Source organism: Mobula hypostoma, chromosome 17 (genome assembly GCF_963921235.1).
Source record: "Mobula hypostoma chromosome 17, sMobHyp1.1, whole genome shotgun sequence".
Taxonomy (NCBI): Eukaryota; Metazoa; Chordata; class Chondrichthyes; order Myliobatiformes; family Myliobatidae; genus Mobula; species Mobula hypostoma.
The window spans coordinates 8,074,571-8,095,960 of NC_086113.1; the positions used below are offsets into that span (position 1 = coordinate 8,074,571).

The 21,390-nt window shown below is 43.1% G+C and overlaps 1 protein-coding gene across 12 annotated transcripts in view; it reads left to right on the forward strand.

The window, feature by feature from the left end:
• The window catches only part of LOC134357816 (RNA-binding motif, single-stranded-interacting protein 3), a 1,318,209-nt gene that overhangs the window by 1,076,501 nt on the left and 220,318 nt on the right, over positions 1-21,390 (forward strand). For all 12 annotated transcript variants that reach the window (XM_063069497.1, XM_063069500.1, XM_063069498.1 and 9 more), the window contains one exon: positions 14,684-14,841. In XM_063069497.1, the coding sequence (XP_062925567.1) occupies positions 14,684-14,841 (158 nt within the window). The remainder of the gene's footprint in view (positions 1-14,683; positions 14,842-21,390) is intronic.

Here is a 21,390-nt window from a genome sequence, read left to right on the forward strand (position 1 = left end):
TATGTGCAGTTTAGGATGTTAATTGTTCATGTGGGTGTAATCAAATCAAGTTTAATTATTATTCAAACCATATGTAGATACAGCAAACCGATACAGCTTTCCTCTGGGGCCAAGGTGGAAAATATTCAAAATAGCAAGCAAACATTCAAAAATAGCGAGTATCGTAATTCAAAATATCGAGCAAAGAAGCATATTCACTTGAAAGAGAAAAAAACATATGTAGTCCAAGCCCCTGAGCGACAATGTCCAGCAGTCGATGGTGCTGTCTCCTGGCAGTGTACAGATGCACGTACCTCAGCCTGTCGTTCCACCACTCAAACACGTGAGGACAGCACCGATGGGCGAGGCCAGGCCCCAGCCGAGCTCACCCACGCTGTAGCAGTTCCGCATCTCTCACCTGGTTTGCAGCAACAGGCAAGCCTGAGGCTTGAGGCCTACTTTTCACTACAGTTGAGGCTACGCAACTCCCACCTCGTCAGTTCAGACATCCCACCCTGCAAAAACTCATTTCAGGGAGGTAGCACCCCCGCACCCCGCAACACCATCTCACCACCGCCCCCGGTCGACCTCCAAGGCTGTATGTAATACTTTGTTTAGTGATTTTGTCTAATCAAGTTGGGTATATGCAGAAAATGTGACATTAAAGTATGTACTTATATTATCATGTTTGTTCTATTACAACTTTAAGCAAATCTACAGGGAGTTTGGCCTCATCACGTAGGACATCAATAGAGTAGCTCCTTAGCAGTGAGCCAGCTAGTTTAAATAATGTTAGCTACGCTAATGAACGAATGACACCTGTTAAGCTCACCTCAACATGTCTTTTACATTTTAACCCACCATGGGCAATAGGAATGTCACTGATGCTGCCTGGCCTGCTGCGTTCACCAGCATTTTTTGTGTGTGTTGCTTGAATTTCCAGCAGCTGCAGATTTCCTCGTGTTTGCAAACAGTGCAGCAAGCAACAATGTCATTATTTTGGAGGTCGACTGTAAAGCCCGCCCACAGAGAGAGCTGATAGGTCTACTTAGCACGAAGAGAGACCAATCAGGATGCTCGCTCTCCTCTCACTCTCCCTCTGAAAAAAAATCGATTTCCAGGACATTGTATATAATTTGCGGGCATCAGGGAGCCGCTATCAATATGTGGGAGACTCCCGGAATTTCCGGGAGAGGTGGGATGTCTGACAGTTCCTCTATCAGACAAGGGTAACAGGCCTGTGGCAGCTTCCATTATCACTGTCCAACAGAGTCTTGTGATCACAATCAAACTGTCAGAGACAATCTCCCATGGACACCGTGGGCTTATTGGGCTGAAAGGATCCGCTACCATGCTGTATCTCTAAATAAGAAAAAATACATTTGGCAACTTTACCTTCTTTTAGTTTGGCTTCATCAAAATACCAGTGCCTGTTTCTTGAGAATCTGATCCACAGTTTATGTTTCCAAATAAATAAATGGGAACCTTTGTCTTTCTGTTTGATGTAGAGCACATCTGACCATTCCATTATTAACTACAGCATGACAGCACCTTTTTCCATCAAAAATTGGCAATTTCAATGGCATTTTTATTGTTTGGAATTTATAGCAAATATGAAGAAACTTAATCTCTCACTATTTGGATAGACAGCACCAATGTATCAATGTTTCTGTCTGAGTCCTGTTATAAATTCACAAATTCACTGAGGCAATTACTCATATTGACATGGATGGACATTTGGCTGACTAGCAACAAATAAACAATAGGTATAAGTGTTTGAAGTTCGAAGTTCAAAGTAAATTTATTATCAACGTACTTGTTTGTCACTATATACAACCCAAGATTAATCTACAGAATAAAGATTCAATGCACATATATTTTCAAAGTGTGTGTGCAGTATACTGTCTTGAAGTTTGTCTCCCCCAACAAACAGTCACAAAACAAAGAACCATGGAACCAACCCAAGATTTAAAACATCAAATCTCCCTCCCCTCCTTGCACAAAAAAATGCATATACAGCAACAAAAGCAAAAGAGCAAAAACACAGAACATAAAGCACAAAATCAAAAGGCATATTTCAGTTCAGTTCAGCTCAGTGTTCATTATCTGCAGGCCGCCCCCATTCAAAAACTGCCCAAAAGTAGTGACGAGAAAGAGCGACCAGAGGATTATAAACCCGAGTGAGCAGATCTACAATCCATGTCGACTAAACCATGCTGTGGCACCATTCGCCAACAGCATCGAGGGAGAGAGAGAATACCTGAATGCAAGGGCCTTCCCTCAGGAACAGCGAGTGAGAGAGAGCGGGAGACCGCCACTCTCCGGCTGCAGTGAGCGAGAGGCCGGTAGATGGTGCTGAACACCTGCTCGCCCTCCGCACCTGCCTCGATGATTTCAATCTTTCTCGGTGCGTTAATCAGCAAGATTAGCGAGAGACTGAGTCGATCGTGGGCTTGCATCCCACCTCCTTGCTTCCATGTTTCATGCTTTCATCACAGCCTCGTAGAGACAGCAAAGCATCAGATCACACGAAAGATGTAGCTAACAGGCTCTAACAGTAGTAGAACCATATCTGAAATAAAAAGAACTAAAAGAGGTGAAAGAAGTTTCTCTGTGAACCATAACCATTACAATAACCATAACAATATAACCATATAACAATTACAGCACAGAAACAGGCCATCTCAGCCCTTCTAGTCAGTGTCGAACGCTTACTCTCACCTAGTCCCATCTACCTGCATTCAGCCCATAACCTTCCAATCCTTTCCTGTCCATATACATATCCAATTTTTTTTTAAATGACAAAATCGCACCTGCCTCTACCACTTCTACTGGAAGCTCGTTCCACATCTACCACTCCTACTGGAAGCTCGATCCAGTATGGGCATTTTTACTGGTTGGAAAGGGAACAGTTCTAAGGCCTCAATTTTTTTTTACAATTTATAAAAATTACTTTGATGAAGATGTCGAAGGTATATTTGCCATTTTTGCTGAGGACACAAGTAGAGAAAAGAATAAGTTGATGTAGTTTTACGTGGGAGGCCAGACACAGAGTATAATGTGTGAAAATAAACACGACTGTGGGGTGCCATGGTAACGTAGTGGTTAGCATAATGCTTTAAGCACCAGCAATCGGAAGATCGGAGTTCAAATCAAGCTGCTGTCTGTAAGGAGTTTGTATGTTCTCCCTATGAATGAATAGGTTTCCTTTGGGTGCTCCAATTACCTCCCACATTCCAAAGACGTATGGGTTAGGATTAATGCGTTGTGGGAATTGGAAGCATGGCAAGCCCACAGTACAGACATTCTTGTCAGTCCGTATCAATTGCTGATTATGTTCGGAACTCCTGACTGCAGGAAGTCATAAAATAGTAACTTCAGTTGTTTTCAAATACTGAGCAAGCTGTGAAAAACAGACAATGTTCTTCCAAACGTTGCACAATAGTTTTGTCATTGAAGACACCCAACCAAAACAAAGATGTGGTGAAGTGAAAGGTGATTGCATCTATAAGTAACTTAATGAAACTACAAAGCTGGCTAATGTTGGCAACACACAAAATGCTGGAGAAACTCAGCAGGTCAGGCTGCACCAACGGAGGGGAATAAACAGTCGATGTTTCTGGCCAAGATCCTTCATCAGGAATGGAAAGGAAGGGGGAAGAAGCCAGAATAAGAAGGTGGGATGGGAGGAGGAGGAGTATAAGATGGCAGGTGACAGGTGAAACCAGGTGAGGGAGAAGGAAGCTGGGAGAGCTAATTCATATTCTGCTTGTGAACACTAGTACTACAACAGTTTATATTTAATAGGCTGAAATTAAAATGATAACCCAGCAACCAGCTGTTATTGATCAGACCACACTTGGAGTATCATGAGCAATTTTGGGCCCCATATCTAAGAAAGCAGATGCTAGCTATGGGGTGGGTCCAGAGGAGGTTGTTCTTGATTAGTAATAATAGCTGGTCAGCTGAATACAAGAACTTATAAAAGCAGTTAAGAATTAACAGTGAGTACAATAGCTAAGATAAAGATCAATAAGTGAAAACTGAGTGGAAAATGGCTTTACGTGGGCCTCGTTGTCTCAGAGGTATTGCACCAGAGCTTGCTATCAAATTATCAATGAGGTTAATCGTACAAATGATATTGCAATTTCAAGAAATAGAAGTTTAGATCTGGGTATCCAAGATGCTGTCTGGATTGAGCTGTTTTGTAGTTAGCAACATTGTGTTGAGGGTCTAGTTCACTGTGGAGGGGAAGTGCAAAGAAAACTTGCTACAGAAAATTGTTCTTATTTTTACTGTGTTTCTAATCCTAATGCAGTGTCCACCAGAAACACCACAATTCATTTCCTCCTGTAGCTGCTGCTCGATCCGTTAAACTCTTCCAGCAGATTACAGTTTCTGCCAAGTTTTGTGTTTCGTATCCACTTAACAAGGTGGTGTAAATAGCAGTCAATCAACCTCTTCTTCATAAGCCCATCACCACACCGGGGCATAGGTGGCCGGCAGCAGCTCGTCAGGGTCCTCTGTCCTTGGCCGAAGGTTGATTGGCCCCGTGGCCCCTGCTTTCACCAATCGACTTCATGCATCTTCCAGGGAAAGATCGTTCCCCTTCCTGGGAATGAGGTCTTCGGAGCTTCTATTGATGTTTCTGTAGCTCTGGGTATTTATGGGATGGGGTTTCTGGACTCATGCCCAATCCTCCTCCTTTTGCAGCTGGGCTTGGGGCATTCAATCAAACTTTAATTAAAATAGAGCTCCTTCCATTAGTTATTGAACGTTGCTATGAAGGATCTTTTTGAAATCTTGCTTTTATTTTCTTTTTTCCCTCTTAGTTTATTTATCCTTTCTATCCATTTCTTGTCTTTGATCTGATATCGACACCTGTGCTCATTAACAGTACCTTCACAGACACAGCAATTGACTTCATAATCCTGCAGTTTGATTGGCTGTGGGCTGTAAATTCTTTGTATGAATGGCAGCACTTTGAGCTGGCCAAGTGAGATGGAAGGATAAACAAGTGAAGATTCCTTGGCACAGGATGATAGGACCATGAGATATAGAAGCAGAATTAGGCATTTGGCCCATCGAGTCTGCTCTGCCATCATGGCTGATCCATTCTCCCTCTCAGCCCCATCCTTCCGCCTTTTCAAAGGTTTCAAAGGTACATTTGATGTCAGAGAAATGTATAGAATATACATCCTGAAATTCTTTTTCTTTGTAACCATCTACAAAAACAGAGGAATGCCCCAAAGAATGAATGACCGTTAAATTCTAGAACCCCAAAGCCCCCCCAAGCTCCCCCTCCCACGTATAAGCAGCAGCAAAGCAACGAACCCCCCTCCCCCACCAAGCACTCAAGCATGCAGCAAAGCATCAATAAAGACACAGACTTGCAGTACCCCAAAGACTACTCATTCACCCAATATTCGACATACCACAACCTCTCTGTCCCTAATAAGCGAAAAATAGGTGTCCCCGTTTCACAGCGAGAGGGGAGGCATAACAAACAACTTGCTGATTTACGATGTTAAAAGTCTGTTGCGTTGCTTTTTCCGAGCTCTATGCCCAAAGAACTCGGGTCTCTGGGCACACAGCCAGCAGCCAGCTGGCTGCTTTCAATTTTCCGTGTACTCTCACAGCACACCAGTTTCCTGCAGAGGCACCGACCTTGAGTTCACCCGCCTCCAGAGACACAAAATCCCAGAACCCTGAAGGCATGCTAGTCTTCTAGGCCACATCCTTGGTATATTGAATAGCAGCTAGTCATGAGACACCAAGAGCAGGTCGCATTCCTGGAAAAGAACAAAGTCAGCGTATAACTCCAGGTCAGGGTCTTCAGAAGAATCCTGCAAGGGAAAAAGAGATATACAGGTTTCCCCTGCCACCCGAAGGTAGAGCGTTCCTATGAAATGGTTTGTAAGCTAGAACATCGTAAAGCGAAGAAGCATTTACTATTTATTTATATGGGAAAAATTTGTGAGCGTTCGCAGACCCAAAAATAACCTACCAAATCATGCCAAAAAACACATAAAACCTAAATTAACAGTAACGTATAGTAAAAGCAGGAATGATATGATAAATACACAGCCTATATAAAGTAGAAATACTTTTCCACAATCATTACTGCACTGTTCTCTGTAACGAAAATCTCACGCAAGCACTCTTGGCAAAAACACTCTCCAGTAACCTTTAAGCTATGAAGCTGCCAAATCATACCAAATAACACATAAAAATACACAGCCTATATAAAGTAGAAATAATGTATGTACAGTGTAGTAACACTTATCAGAATTGGGAAGACAGCGCCGAGCACACTGATGATGGTGTGTTAGGCTGAGTCGTCGGAGGCTGGGGTGGTGCAGTGGTCCCCACTCTCCAGGCTGCCGACTGATCCCAATCCACGAAGTCTCTACTTCCTGAGGAGACTGAGTCCTTTAACATCTACCAGACGATGCTGAGGATGTTCTACGAGTCTGTGGTGGCCAGTGCTATCATGTTTGCTGTTGTGTGCTGGGGCAGCAGGCTGAGGGTAGCAGACACCAACAGAATCAACAAACTCATTCGTAAGGCCAGTGATGTTGTGGGGTTGGAACTGGACTCTCTGACGGTGGTGTCTGAAAAGAGGATGCTGTCCAAGTTGCATGCCATCTTGGACAATGTCTCCCATCCACTACATAATGTACTGGGTGGGCACAGGAGTACATTCAGCCAGAGACTCATTCCACTGAGATGCAGCACAGAGCGTCATAGGAAGTCATTCCTGCCTTTCGCCATCAAACTTTACAACTCCTCCCTTGGAGGGTCAGACACCCTGTGCCGATAGGCTGGTCCTGGACTTATTTCATAATTTACTGGCATAATTTACATATTACTATTTAACTATTTATGGTTCTATTACTATTTATTATTTATGGTGCAACTGTAACGAAAACCAATTTCCCCCTGGGATCAATAAAGTATGACTATGACTTTGACTATGAATGCAGTGGTAGCTGGGACGCACCCAGCACATCTTTAAGAAAAAGGCCGAAATAAACAAGCTAATTAATTAGGTGCCGCCTGGCATGTAAATGTCGGCCCAGATGAGAGACGATGCAATCGGCAATCACCTCTGATCAAGGCCGACATTTACGTGCCAGGCGGCAAATAGAATCTATTCTCATCATATGGCAAATCTACACTCAGTGACTACTTCATGTGGCTGCAACTCTATGCATAAAAGCATGCAGACCTGGTCAAGAGGTTCAGTTGTTGTTCAGATCAAAGATTAGTTATTTATGGGTGTATTTATTTATTTATTATTTTCTTTCTTTATTTCATTTAAAAAAAAAATTTTATTAAAATTTTCCTGCACGTTAAAAGGACCTCTGATTTGAATCTGTGGTGCCAAAATGGGGGGGGGGGGTAGAGTTGAGTGAATTAAAGGGGGGGGGTAAGATTGAGAATAAGAAAAGGTAACTGGGGGTGTGGACAAGCTGGTCCAAAAACAAGATGGGATTCGGCCCCGAGGGTTAAACCAATCAATTTTGTTTTGCATTTGTATAGTTCATAGTCACATTGGTTGTCTGTCTTGTTATGTGCAGATTTTACACAGAACATAGAATAGTACAGCACAGTGCAGGCCCCTTGGCCCACAATGTTGTGCTGGCCCTCAAACCCTGCCTCCCATATAACCCTCCACCTTAAATTCCTCCATATACCTGTCCAGTAGTCTCTTAAACTTCACTAGTGTATCTGCCTCCACCATTGACTCAGGCAGTGCATTCCACGCACCAACCACTCTCTGAGTAAAAAACCTTCCTCTAATATCCCCCTTGAATTTCCCACCCCTTACCTCAAAGCCATGTCCTCTTGTATTGAGCAGTGATGCCCTGGGGAAGGGGCGCTGGCTGTCCATTCTATCCATTCCTCTTAATATCTTCCATACCTCTATCATGTCTCCTCTCATCCTCCTTCTCTCCAAAGAGTAAAGCCTTAGCTCCCTTAATCTCTGATCATAGTGCATACTCTCTAAATCAGGCAGCATCCTGGCAAATCTCTTCTGTACCCTTTCCAATGCTTTCACATCCTTCCGATAGTGAGGTGACCAGAACTGGACACAGTACTCCAAGTGTGGCCTAACCAGAGTTTTATAGAGCTGCATCATTACCTTGCGACTCAAACTATATCCTTCGACTTATGAAAGCTACACTCCATAAGCTTTCTTAACTACCGTATCTACCTGTGAGGCAACTTTCAGGGATCTGTGGACATGTACCCACAGGTCTCTCTGCTCCTCCACACTACCAAGTATCCTGCCATTTACTTTGTACTCTGCCTTGGAGTTTGTCCTTCCAAATTGTACCACTTCACACTTCTCTGGGTAGAACTCCATCTGCCACTTCTCATCCCACTTCTACATCCTATCAATGTCTCTCTGCAATCTTTGACAATCCTCTGCACTAACCACAACACCACCAACCTATATGTCATCTGCAAACCTGCCAACCCACCCTTCTACCTCCACATCCAGGTCGTTAATAAAAATCACGAAAAGTGGAGGTCCCAGAACCGATCCTTGTGGGACATCACTGGTCACAACACTCCAATCTGAATGTACTCCCTTCACCACGACCCTCAGCTTCTGCAGGCAAGCCAATTCTGAATCCACCTGGCCAAACTTCCCTGGATCCCATGCCTTCTGACTTTCTGAATAAGCCTACCGTGTGGAATCTTGTCAAATGCCTTACTAAAATCCATGTAGATCACATCCACTGCACTACCCTCATCTATATGCCTGGTCACCACCTCAAAGAACTCTATCAGGCTTGTTAGACACGATCTGCCCTTCACAAAGCCATGCTGACTGTTCTGATTTAGGTTCTCAATGCCCATAGATCCTATCTCTAAGTATCTTTTCCAACAGCTTTCCCACCACCGACTTAAGGCTCACTGGTCTATAATTACCCGGACTATCCCTACTACCTTTTGTGAACAAGGGGAAACCGTTCGCCTCCCTCCAATCCTCCGATACCATTCCCGTGGACAACAAGGACATAAAGATCCAAGCCAGAGGCTCAGCAATCTCTTCCCTCACCTCGTGGAGCAGCCTGGGGAATATTCCGTCAGGCCCCGGGGCCTTATCCATCCTAATGTATTTTAACAACTCCACCTCCTCTTCCTTAATATCAACATGCTCCAGAACATCAACCTCACTCATATTGTCCTCACCGTCATCAAGTTCCCTCTCATTGGTGAATACCGAAGAGAATAGACTCTATTGTGTTTCTTTTGTATTTACTGTGAGTGCCCACAGAAAATGAATTTCAGAGTTGAGTATCTTAAAATACTGTTCTGTGCAAAAGTCTTAAGCACATACATATAGCTAGGGTGCCTCAGACCTTTGTCCAGTACTGTGCTTGTCAACATGGAGCGGAGAGCGAGTCTGTAAATCTGGTAGGAGCGAAGGATGTTGGGAATGGCAAGGGGAGCGCTGTGAGAGGGGTGTGGGACAGGTGGCAGAGAAGGTCTGCCAGGGTGGAGGGTGGTGTGGGTGCAAAAACACCCAACCCTGAGACACAAAACAAGGTCATTTCGTTCCAAACAATTGGCTTACTGACCATAACAGAATGTCTCTCCAGTGCATCCCGCTCCCTTCCTCTTTTCCCAACCATGATTCCCCTCTCCCTACCCCCTTCCCACTCTCAGTTCACAATACAGACCCAGATCAGAATCAGGTTTATCATCACTCACATGTGTCATGAAATTAGTCTTGTTTTTTTTCGCAGCAGCAGATTAGAGAGTGGTGTGAGTGTGGGATAAGCTGCCAGCAGAAGAGGTAGTTGTAGGTTTGATTACAGCAATTAAGAGAAGTTTGGATAAGTACATCAATGGGAAGACTTTGGAGGGCTACGATCCAAGATGTTAAGAGACAGCATAACAGTTCAGCACGCACTGGATGGGTCGAAAGCTCTGTTTCTCCCCTGTAGTGCTCTATGACTACGTGACTCTACTTTTGCTTAAACTGAGAGTTCATTCATAATTTTGAGTGAAAAGAAAGGAATTCCTATGAATGCAAGCCAAACTGAGTTGAATAGAGTCATTAGTCGCAGAATGAGAGATATGTCATTGCTCTTTGTAGTTTAATTTCCCAGCAAGACAACAGACAAATCAGTAGCAAGAGGAAGAGAAAAGGTTCAGTTTCAGTGTAGGTCACCAGATTTTTGGCAAAAGAATATAATCCACATTTTGTTTAGACAATATGAGTCATTGCTCTTGGCAAAATCGCACCCTCTCTGAAGAGCTTCTCATGCGGAGTACAGCGTAACATTTTGCAAAGCCAGAGGTTGAGTTGAATTCCAAATTCATATTGCACACGATGTTAGTTGCATACCTTACTGGTTTTTAAAACTCTCGAAGTACTGCAGGATGGGACAAGGTCATAGGTTTCCTATTAGGTCAGCTTCTTTTCTGATATTGTTCTCAGAATGCTTTAGGATTTGTGCTTCAGTAACAGTGCCTTGCCTTACGCTTGTAAGTGGCACAAGTGCTGCATCTCCTATACCTCCTCTCTCACCAACAGTCAGGACCCAAAACAATCCTTTCAGGTGAGGCAATACTTCACCTGAGAGTCAAATGGGGCTGCCTACAGTTTCCAGTGCTGCCAGTGCAGCCTCCCCCACATTGATGAGACCCAATGTAGATTGGGGGTCCCGCTTCATCGAGCACTTTCTCTCCAGCTGCCACTGGGTTTTCCCGGTGGCCAACCATTCTAATTCTACTTCCCATTCCCATGCCGACTGTTGGTCCACGGTCTCCTTACTTCAACCCCGTCCCGCACTCAACCAGCTTCATCCTCACCTGGTTTCACATATCACCTGCCTCCTTGTATTCTTGTCCCTTCTCCCCCACCTTATTCGTGCTTCTGTCCCTTTCCTTTTCAGTCCTGATGAAGGGTCTCAGCCTAAAATGTCAACTGTTTATTCCCCTCCATAGATGCTGCCTGACCTGCTGAATTTCCCCAGTATTTTGTGTGTTTGTTGCTTTGGATTTCCAGTATCTGCAGAATCTCTTGTGTTTATGTGGTGGAAGAGTCTAAGACCAGAGGACACAGCCTCAGAATAGAGGGGTGTCCTGTTAGAATGGAGTTGAGAGTGGTGAATCTGTGAATTTTGTTGCCACAAGCAACTGTGGAGGCCAAGTCATGGGGTATATTTAAGGCATAGGTTGATAAATTCTTGATTGGTCAGGGCATGAAGGGATACGGGGAGAAGGCAGGAGATTGGGGTTAAGAGGGAAAATGGATCAGCATGATGAAATGGAGGAGCAGACTCGATGGGTCAAATGGCCTAATTCTACTCCTATGTTTTATGGTCCTACATCAAGTCTTTTACAATTACAAAAGTTAAAAGATGGTCACAGTTTTTGACAAACTCGGTAATGAGACTTGGCATTTTGATGTGCAACTACCATTCTCAATTACTGGAATTAAATAAACTGAAAAAAACTGGCATCCTCCAAATGTTGCCATTTATTCCAGTTTCCATGCTTTCCTGTAAGGTAGGCATTCCCAGCCTGGGGTACACAAACCCTTTGTGTAATGGTATTGGTCCATGGCATAAAAAAGATTGAATACTGCAGCCATCATTCTGTCATGTCTTCTGAAAGATAATTGAAGCAATGTTTAAGTGTAGGCATTAGATTGATCTTAGAGTAGGTTAAAAGGTCAGCAGATGATTGTGGGCCAAAGGGCCTGTACTGTAATGTTATATGTTCTGCGTTCATTTTATAAAGATGTAATTGACACTTTCTAAGACTGAAGAGCTTCAAATACTGTTCATGCTTTTAAGACAAGTAGTTTTTCGTTTATATTGTTTGGTATCTCTGTATCATAATGTTAATAGTGTTGAATATACAGTATTTACAGTAAAGAACAAAAGTCTTTTAGAATGTTTGATGCCAATCAACTTTATCAAGTTTTACTTCTTCTGTGATCCCGGGAATGTATTAATGTATGAGGAGCGTTTGATGGCTCTGGGCCTGTCCTCGCTGGAGTTTAGAAGAATGGGGTAAGGGAGGGTTCTCATCGCAACCTATCTAATACCACAAGTCTTACATAGGGTGGATATAGGGAGGATGTTTCCTATAGTGGCGGAGTCTAGGACCAGAGGGGACGGCCTTAGGATAGAAGGATGTCCCTTCAGAACAGAGAAGCGGAGGAATTTCTGTAGGCAGAGGGTGGTGAACCTGTGAAATTCATTGCCACAGGCAGCTGTGGAAACGAAGTCAGTGAGTATATTTAAAGTGGGGATTGATAGGTTTTTGATTAGTAAGGGTGTCAAAGGTTACGGGGAGACGTAATGTACGATGAGATGGACACTTGACCTTACCATCTACCTTGTTATGACATTGCTACCTTATTGTCTACCTGCCCTGCACTTTCTCTGTAGCCATTACACTTTATTCTGCATTCTGTTATTGTTTTACCTTGTTCTGCCTCAACGCATAGTGCATTAGTTTGATGCATATGAACAGAATACAAGACAAACTTTTTACTGCACCTCAGTACAGGTGACAATAAAGATTTAAAGATTAGCGTTATTTTTCACATATATCAGACATTGAAACATACAGTGAAATGCACCATTTGGTAAAATCAAATCAGCGAGGAAAGTGCTGGGCAGCCAGCAAGTGTCGCCAAGCATCCAGCAACAACAGAGCATGCCCACAACTCACGAACCTTAACTGTATGTCCTTGGAATATGGGAGGAAAGTGAGGCACTTTGAGGAAACCCCTGCAGTCACGGGGAGAATGTATGGATAATGGCAGGAATTGATCCCTGATCTTCCAACTTGTACTGTAAAGCATTGTGCTAACCTTTATGTTACCCTGTGGCCCAATTCCAATTCTAATTGCAATTCCCAATTCGTGCCCAGTACTGGCTGTAGATGTTGCAATAGGAAGTCTCTTGCTGATTCTGACCACAGGAAGAATTCCCCCACATTATTGTTAGGGAGGCATGCCAAGACCTGTAGAGATAACAGTGGATGTCTGGATGATAGAGTTACTTAGGCAATATTGCCTCCCGTTCTCCGTGCCTTGTGTTTTTTTTTGTGGCGCTGAGCTTTGCTGAAGATAACCTGGCAAGATGGCGCTGGCGATGTCTTGCAGGCAGTTCATAAAACCACCAGATACTCTACTGGATAGACGTCTTCTGAAATATGATCACTGCAATCCGCAGCCTGTAATTTCCTTTTGGAAATGTACTTTTGAATTGTCTAAACAAACTAGCGATTTTACTAACACCTGGAGGATTTGGCGAGCTTGACTCTCGGGAATATAAGTACAGCCATCACTGGGGCGGCTGTCATTAGAATGGGTTTCACGCTAGATTATAATGTCGAGGCCCAAGAGCAGAAAACAATCCAGTGTTGAGTACCATTACCCCAGACTGTTTAAAGCATCGAGCCAGATTGAAGCGATGGAGCCCAAGAGTGGTAAATGAACTGGCCTGCAGTTGAACCATCTCCCCCTCTCCTCACTGCTAGCACGGGGTGGAAAGCGTAGGAGTCTTGGGTCCCATGCTAGGAGCAGCTGTTGCCCTGCAGCCATCGGGTTCCTGGTCTGGCTTCACTTGCCTCAGCGCTGTTAACTGTGAGGTTGTGAACTTATTTTCAGGGACTCTGCTACTCATCTTCCCTGTATTATTTGCTTTCATTTTTTTTCAAACTATTTGCATGTTATGTCCTCTTTTCCACATTGGTTGTGTGTCTTTGTTGTGTGTAGTTTTTATTTTAAAGAATTCTATTCTGTTTCTTTGTTTTGTGGTGACCTGTAAGAAGATGAATCTCAAGGCTGAATATGATAATAAATTTGAACTTTGAAGAAGCTACTGGTGAATAATTCACAGTTTGAGGCACCGCCAGCAAGGACATGCTGTCTAGACAGAGACCTTCACATAGAGGTGCCATGATTAATACTTATTTGTCACAGGGAGATGGCAACAATAATTTACTCTTGTAAAGCAGAAAGGTAGTGTTTGTGCTCCATTCAGAGTAAGATGTTTGTTCTACTGTTGGAACAAATAGGTTTGATGTTTGATGCCTGTTTGCAGATGACAATATGTCCAATGACGTGAAACAGAGGAAACTGAAGGAATTCTGATGAAGGATCTCAGCCCTTTCCCCATGGTCCACTCTCCTCTCCTATCTGATTCCTTCATCTTCAGCCCTTTACCTCTTCCCCCCCCCCCACCCACCTTCAATCTCACCTGGTCTCACCTATCACCTGCTAGCTTGTACTCCTTCCCCTCCCCCCACCTTCTTATTCTGGCTTCTTCCCCCTTCCTTTAACGTCCTGATAAAAATTCTCAGTCCAAAACGTCGACTGTTTATTCCTCTCCATAGATGCGGCCCGACCTACTGAGTTCCTGCAGCATTTTGTACATGTTGTTGAAGGAAGGGAAAAAGGTCAAAGCTCTAGCTTTGACAACTATCGTCCCCGAGTTTCTCTCCGTAGGTATACTGATGGTTTAGCAAAATATCTCTCAGAAAATCATTATTATTTGAAATAGATGAGTATGAAGAAGTGGCCGTTTGTTAAACGCGCAACATTAGAAAATGTCAAGTGAAATGGTACAGTGAAAGGTCAAACATACCTGGTTGTTTAACATGATATTCCACTTTGACTATGATATTTATGCCATATCTTCTTCCTTCTCTGCAGCAGCAGGAACAGGACCCAACCAACCTGTATATCTCAAATCTTCCCGTATCCATGGATGAACAGGAACTTGAGAACATGCTAAAACCTTTCGGCCACGTAATTTCCACAAGGATATTAAGGGATGCGAATGGAATAAGCCGAGGCGTGGGATTTGCCAGGTGAGAGATGTGAACTTTTCCTTCTATGAAGCTGCCAGTAATAAATCAAATGCAGTGTGATTCTGACTGAGTCCAGCTGATGGGCGGAAAGTTAGAAAGCTGAAATCTTTAAAATTTGCAAACTGCAAACACTTGGCATAAGACCATAAGAGATCGGAGCAGAATTAGGCCATTCAGCCCATCAATTTTGCTTCACCATTCAATCATGGCTGATTTATTATCCTTCTTAACCCCATTCTCCTTCTTTCTCTCTGTAACCCTTGATGCCCTAACTAATCAAGAACCTAGCAACCTCTGCTTTAAATATACCCAGTGATTTGGCCTCCTGAGCCACCTGCGCTAATGAATTCCACAGATTCACCAACCTCTAGCAAGACAAATACCTCCTCAAATCTGTGTTTAAAGGATGTCCTTCTTTTCTGAGGCTGTGCCCTCTGATCCCAGACCGCCCCCCACCCAAACTATAGGAAAAATCCTCAGCACATCCACTCTATCTAGCCTCAATATTCGATAGGTTTCAAGTCAAGTCAAGTTCATTGTTATTTAACTATATACCTGTATACCGTCAAACAAGACAACGTTTTTATGGACCAATTGTAAAGCACAGTAGTACACATGACACACAATGACTTAGGAAAGTAAGAATTAAATCGACAAATGAATTACTTCATAAATAAACAAAGTGAAGTGCATAAATTAACTATGGTAGGGCACAGTACAAATTACCTGGTGACACTTCGAATGAGATCGCTCCTCATTCCTTTAAACTCCAGTGAGTACAGACCCAGAGCCATCAAGTGCATCTCATGTGTTAACTCTTTCATTCCTGGGATCAATCTTATGAACCTCCCCTGGACCCTTTCCAATGCTAGTAAATCCTTTTTAGATGTGGCCCAAAATTGCTGACAATACTCTTAAGTGCAGTCTGACCAATGGCTTATAAAGCCTCACCATGACACCCTTGCTCTTGTATATAAAAACATGCTCCCTGTCTTAGTCTGACATCTATGGGTTACTTGTGCACTCTAATGTCCCTGCCTGTTGTCATGAACTCCCAATTTAAATATTTCAGTCACACAAGCCGATGAAGGTTTGAACTTAGATCAACACCAAATCCCTCCTCCTATCAGGGTATTATTGCATGTGAAAGTGAGGAAGGCTGTGGTCCGAATTATGTCAAAAGTCAACAGCCGCATTGTGGTGTTTATAATGTTTCTGCACTGTGTACAGGACTCCCTTGTGTTCTTAAGTGAAATTTGAAGCCTGCCTGGGTGAAGTTCAAAATAAATCTATTATCAATGTACTTACATATCACTATGTACTACTGTGAGATCCATTTTCTTTGCAGCCACAGCAAATCTGAACTCACTTAGGCCTTAACACTTTTTTTTCATTCTCTATCTAATCAATACGTACTGGTTAGCATGTTAATTGGTCATTGTAAATTGTCCTGTGATTCGGCTAAGGTTAAATAGGTGATGCGGTTCGTTAGGCCGGGAGAGCCTTTTCCGCTCTGTATCTCTAAATAATTTAATTAATTAACTGTCTGAATTTTGGAAAAAGCAGTAGATGGCATCAAAAGTTTAACAGTTGGAGGGTGGATTCTGAATTTCTAAAAAACTCCCTGTCATGGTTGAAACCTTGAATTGGGTCAACTATGTTATTTGATCTAGATCTACAGTATTTTAATTCTCACAGTATAGGAGATTGAAATTCAATTCATCCCAAATCCCTGTTGTTAATTTAGATTTAAAACAATAAAAATGACAGTGGTATAACTGCATAAGATCCTGTAGTTGTTAGAAATATTGAGCAACACACCAAAAATGCTGGAGAAACTCAGCAGGTCAGGCAGATTCCAAGGAGAGGAGTGAACAGGCAATATTTCGGACCGAGGCCTTTCAACAGGACCGGTGATGGGTCTCGGTCCAAAATGTTGACTGTTTATTTTCCTCCATAGATGCTGCCTGACTTATCGTGGTATAACTATGTCGGTGTTTCTCTTGCATCTCAGAGAAGAATAGTCTTCTCGACGATGTTCTACCGTGAATGGCAGCATAGTGGTGTAGTGGCTAGTGTAGAGCTTATCAGTGCTAGTGAGTGGGATTGGCTTTCTACTGCTGTCTGTAAGGAGGTTGTATGTTTTCCCTGTAATTGTGTGGCTTTCTCCCAGGTGCTCAGGTTTCCTCCCATATTCCAAAACCATTTGGGTTAGTTGGTAAGAGTTAGTAAGTTGTGACCATGCTTTGTTGACGCCTGTGGGTTGAACCTCGCATATTCTCAGACCGTGTTGGTCATTGATGCAAGCAGCATATTTCACTGTGTGTTTTCATGTTTTGATGTACATGTGACAAATAAAGCTAACCTTTAAATCTTTAAGGTACTGACTCTTACACCACAATAATGGGGGAAATTTTTAAGGTAGAAGGCAGGATCTCCATCATTATCCAATAATTTTTTTGTTTTTATCCTTCACAACCTAATCAAATGCATCACTCATGATTTAGTAGTTCCCATTTTTTATGTCACTGAAAGAAAATATTAAATATTTTGCTGCAGTGCAGAAGGGAGGGTGGAAAAAGAGGAGAGCGGTAGTGATAGGGGACTCGATAGTTAGAGGTGCAGATAGGAGATTCTGTGGTCGTGACAGAGAATCCAGGATGGTTTGTTGCCTCCCGGGTGCCAGGGTCGAGGATGTCTCTGATCGCTTGCATGACATTCTGAAGTGGGAGGGTGATCAGCCAGATGTCGTGGTGCACATCGGTACCAATGACATAGCAAGGAAGAGTGAGGAGGTCCTGGACAGTGAGTATAGAGAGCTTGGTAGGAAGTTGAAAAGCAGGACCTCAAGGGTGGTAATCTCAGGATTGCTACCTGTGCTACATGCCAGTGAGGGTAGGAATAGGATGCTCTGGAGGATGAACAAGTGGCTGAGGAACTGGTGTAGGGGGCAGGGTTTCAGATTTCAGGATCATTGGGACCTCTTCTGGGGCAGGTGGGACCTGTACAAGAGAGACGGGTTACACTTGAACTACAGGGGGACCAATATCCTTTCAGGGAGGTTTGTTAGTGCTATTGGGGAGGCTTTAAATTAGATTTGCAGGGGGATGGGAACCAGAGTGCCAGAGCTGACAGTGTGGCTGGGGTGAAAATAAATGATGTTAAAAGTTCAAGCAAATCCGCTAATAGAAAGGTTGTGAGTGGTGGTAAAAATCTTCTGAGGTGTATATATTTCAATGCTAGGAGTATTGCGGGGAAGGCGGATGAGTTGAGGGCGTGGATTGACACGTGGAATTATGACGTTTTAGCAATTAGTGAAACTTGGCTACAGGAGGGGCAAGACTGGCAGCTTAATATTCCAGGGTTCTGATGTTTCAGATGTGATCGAGGCAGAGGAATGAAAGGTGGGGGAGTAGCATTGCTTGTCAGGGAAAATATTACAGCAGTGCTCAGGCAGGACAGATTAGAGGGCTTGTCTACTGAGTCCTTATGGGTGGAGCTGAGAAACAGGAATGGTATGGCCACATTAGTGGGATTGTATTACAGACCACCCAATAGTCAACGAGAATTGGAAGAGCAAATCTGCAGAGAGATAGCAGGCAACTGCAGGAAACATAAAGTTGTGGTGGTAGGGGATTTTAATTTTCCATACATTGATTGGGACTCCCATACTGTTAGGGATCTAGATGGTTTAGAGTTTGTAAAATGTGTTCAGGAAAGTTTTCTAAATCAATATATAGAGGGACCAACTAGAGGGAATGCAATATTGGATCTCCTGTTAGGAAACGAGTTAGGACAAGTGACAGAAGTCTGTGTAGGGGAGCACTTTGGTTCCAGTGATCATAACACCATTAGTTTCAACTTGATCATGGACAAGGATAGATCTGGTCCTAGGGTTGAGTTTCTGAACTGGAAGAAGGCCAAATTTGAAGAAATGAGAAAGGATCTAAAAAGCATGGATTGGGACAGGTTGTTCTCTGGCAAAGATGTGATCTGTAGGTGGGAAGCCTTCAAAGGAGAAATTTTGAGAGTGCAGAGTTTGTATGTTCCTGTCAGGATTAAAGGCAAAGTGAATAGGAATAAGGAACCTTGGTTCTCAGGGGATATTGCAACTCTGATAAAGAAGAAGAGGGAGTTATATGACATGTATAGGAAACAGGGAGTAAATAAGGTGCTTGAGGAGTATAAGAAGTGCAAGAAAATACTTAAGAAAGAAATCAGGAGGGCTAAAAGAAGACATGAGGTTGCCTTGGCAGTCAAAGTGAAGGATAATCCAAAGACCTTTTACAGGTATATTAAGAGCAAAAGGATTGTAAGGGTTAGATTTGGTCCTCTTGAAGATCAGTGTGGTCGGCTATGTGCGGAACCAAAGGAAATGGGGAAGATCTTAAATAGGTTTTTTTGTGTCTGTATTTACTAAGGAAACTGGCATGAAGTCTATGGAATTAAGGGAAACAAGTAGTGAGATCATGGAAATTGTACAGATTGAAAAGGAGGAGGCGCTTGCTGTCTTGAGGAAAATTAAAGTAGATAAATCCTCGGGACCTGACAGGGTATTCCCTCGGACCTTGAAGGAGACTAGTGTTGAAATTGCAGGGGGCCTGGCAGAAATATTTAAAATGTCGCTGTCTACAGGTGAGGTGCCGGAGGATTGGAGAGTGGCTCATGTTGTTCCGTTGTTTAAAAAAGGATCGAAAAGTAATCCGGGAAATTATAGGCCGGTAAATTTAACGTCGGTAGTAGGTAAATTATTGGAGGGAGTACTAAGAGACAGAATCTACAAGCATTTGGATAGACAGGGACTTATTAGGGAGAGTCAACATGGCTTTGTGCGTGGTAGGTCATGTTTGACCAATCTACTGGAGTTTTTCGAGGAGGTTACCAGGACAGTGGATGAAGGGAAGGCAGTGAATATTGTCTACATGGATCTCAGTAAGGCCTTTGACAAGGTCCCGCATGGGAGGTTAGTTAGGAAAATTCAGTCGCTAGGTATACATGGAGAGGTGGTAAATTCGATTAGATATTGGCTCAATGGAAGAAGCCAAAGAGTGGTAGTAGAGAATTGCTTCTCCGAGTGGAGGCCTGTGACTAGTGGTGTGCCACAGGGATCAGTGCTGGGTCCATTGTTATTTGTCATCTATGTCAATGATCTGGATGATAATGTGGTAAATTGGATCAGCAAGTTTGATGATGATACAAAGATTGGAGGTGTAGTAGACAGTGAGGAAGGTTTTCAGAGCCTGCAGAGGGACTTGGACCAGCTGGAAAAATGGGCTGAAAAATGGCAGATGGAGTTTAATACAGACAAGTGTGAAGTATTGCACGTTGGAAGGACAAACTAAGGTAGAACATACAGGGTTAATGGTAAGGCACTGAGGAGTGCAGTAGAACAGAGGGATCTGGGAATACAGATACAAAATTCCCTAAAAGTGGCATCACAGGTAGATAGGGTCATAAAGAGAGCTTTTGGTACATTGGCCTTTATTAATCAAAGTATTGAGTATAAGAGCTGGAATGTTATGATGAGGTTGTATAAGGCATTGGTGAGGCCGAATCTGGAGTATTGTGTTCAGTTTTGGTCACCAAATTACAGGAAGGAGATAAATAAGGTTGAAAGAGTGCAGAGAAGGTTTACAAGGATGTTGCTGGGACTTGAGAAACTCAGTTACAGAGAAAGGATGAATAGGTTAGGACTTTATTCCCTGGAGCGTAGAAGAATGAGGGGAGATTTGATAGAGGTATATAAGATTATGATGGGTATAGATAGAGTGAATGCAAGCAGGCTTTTTCCACTGAGGCAAGGGGAGAAAAAAACCAGAGGACATGGGTTAAGGGTGAGGGGGGAAAAGTTTAAAGGGAACATTAGGGGGGGCTTCTTCACACAGAGAGTGGTGGGAGTATGGAATGAGCTGCCAGACGAGGTGGTAAATGCGGGTTCTTTTTTAACATTTAAGAATAAATTGGACAGATACATGGATGAGAGGTGTATGGAAGGATATGGTCCGTATGCAGGTCAGTGGGACTAGGCAGAAAAGGGTTCAGCACAGCCAAGAAGGGCCAAAAGGCCTGTTTCTGTGCTGTAGTTTTTCTATGGTTTTCTATGTTTTTTTCTTTACCTCTCTAATAAAATTGGCTTTTAAGATACAAAAAAGAAGCTGAATATTGTAGCTTGAACTTAATCAGGTGTACAAAGCAAGCAAAAAGACTTGTACTTATAATCAGTGGCCATTTTATTAGGTACAACTGTACACCTACCCATTAATGCAAATATCTAATCAGCCAATCACGTGGCAGCAACCCAATGCATAAAAACATGAAGACATGGTCAAGAGGTTCAGTTGTTGTTCAAACCAAACATCAGAATAGAGAAGAAATGTGACAAAAATGACTTTAAATGTGAAATGAATGTTGGTGCCAGATGGGATGGTTTTGAATACCTCAGAAGCTGTTTTGAATACGTTTTGCTACGTTGAACCAGTGAACTGTTGTGTGTATGTTGGTGGGGTGGTGTGGTGTTGTGGGGGAAAGTGGTCCTATTAGTGATTTAGG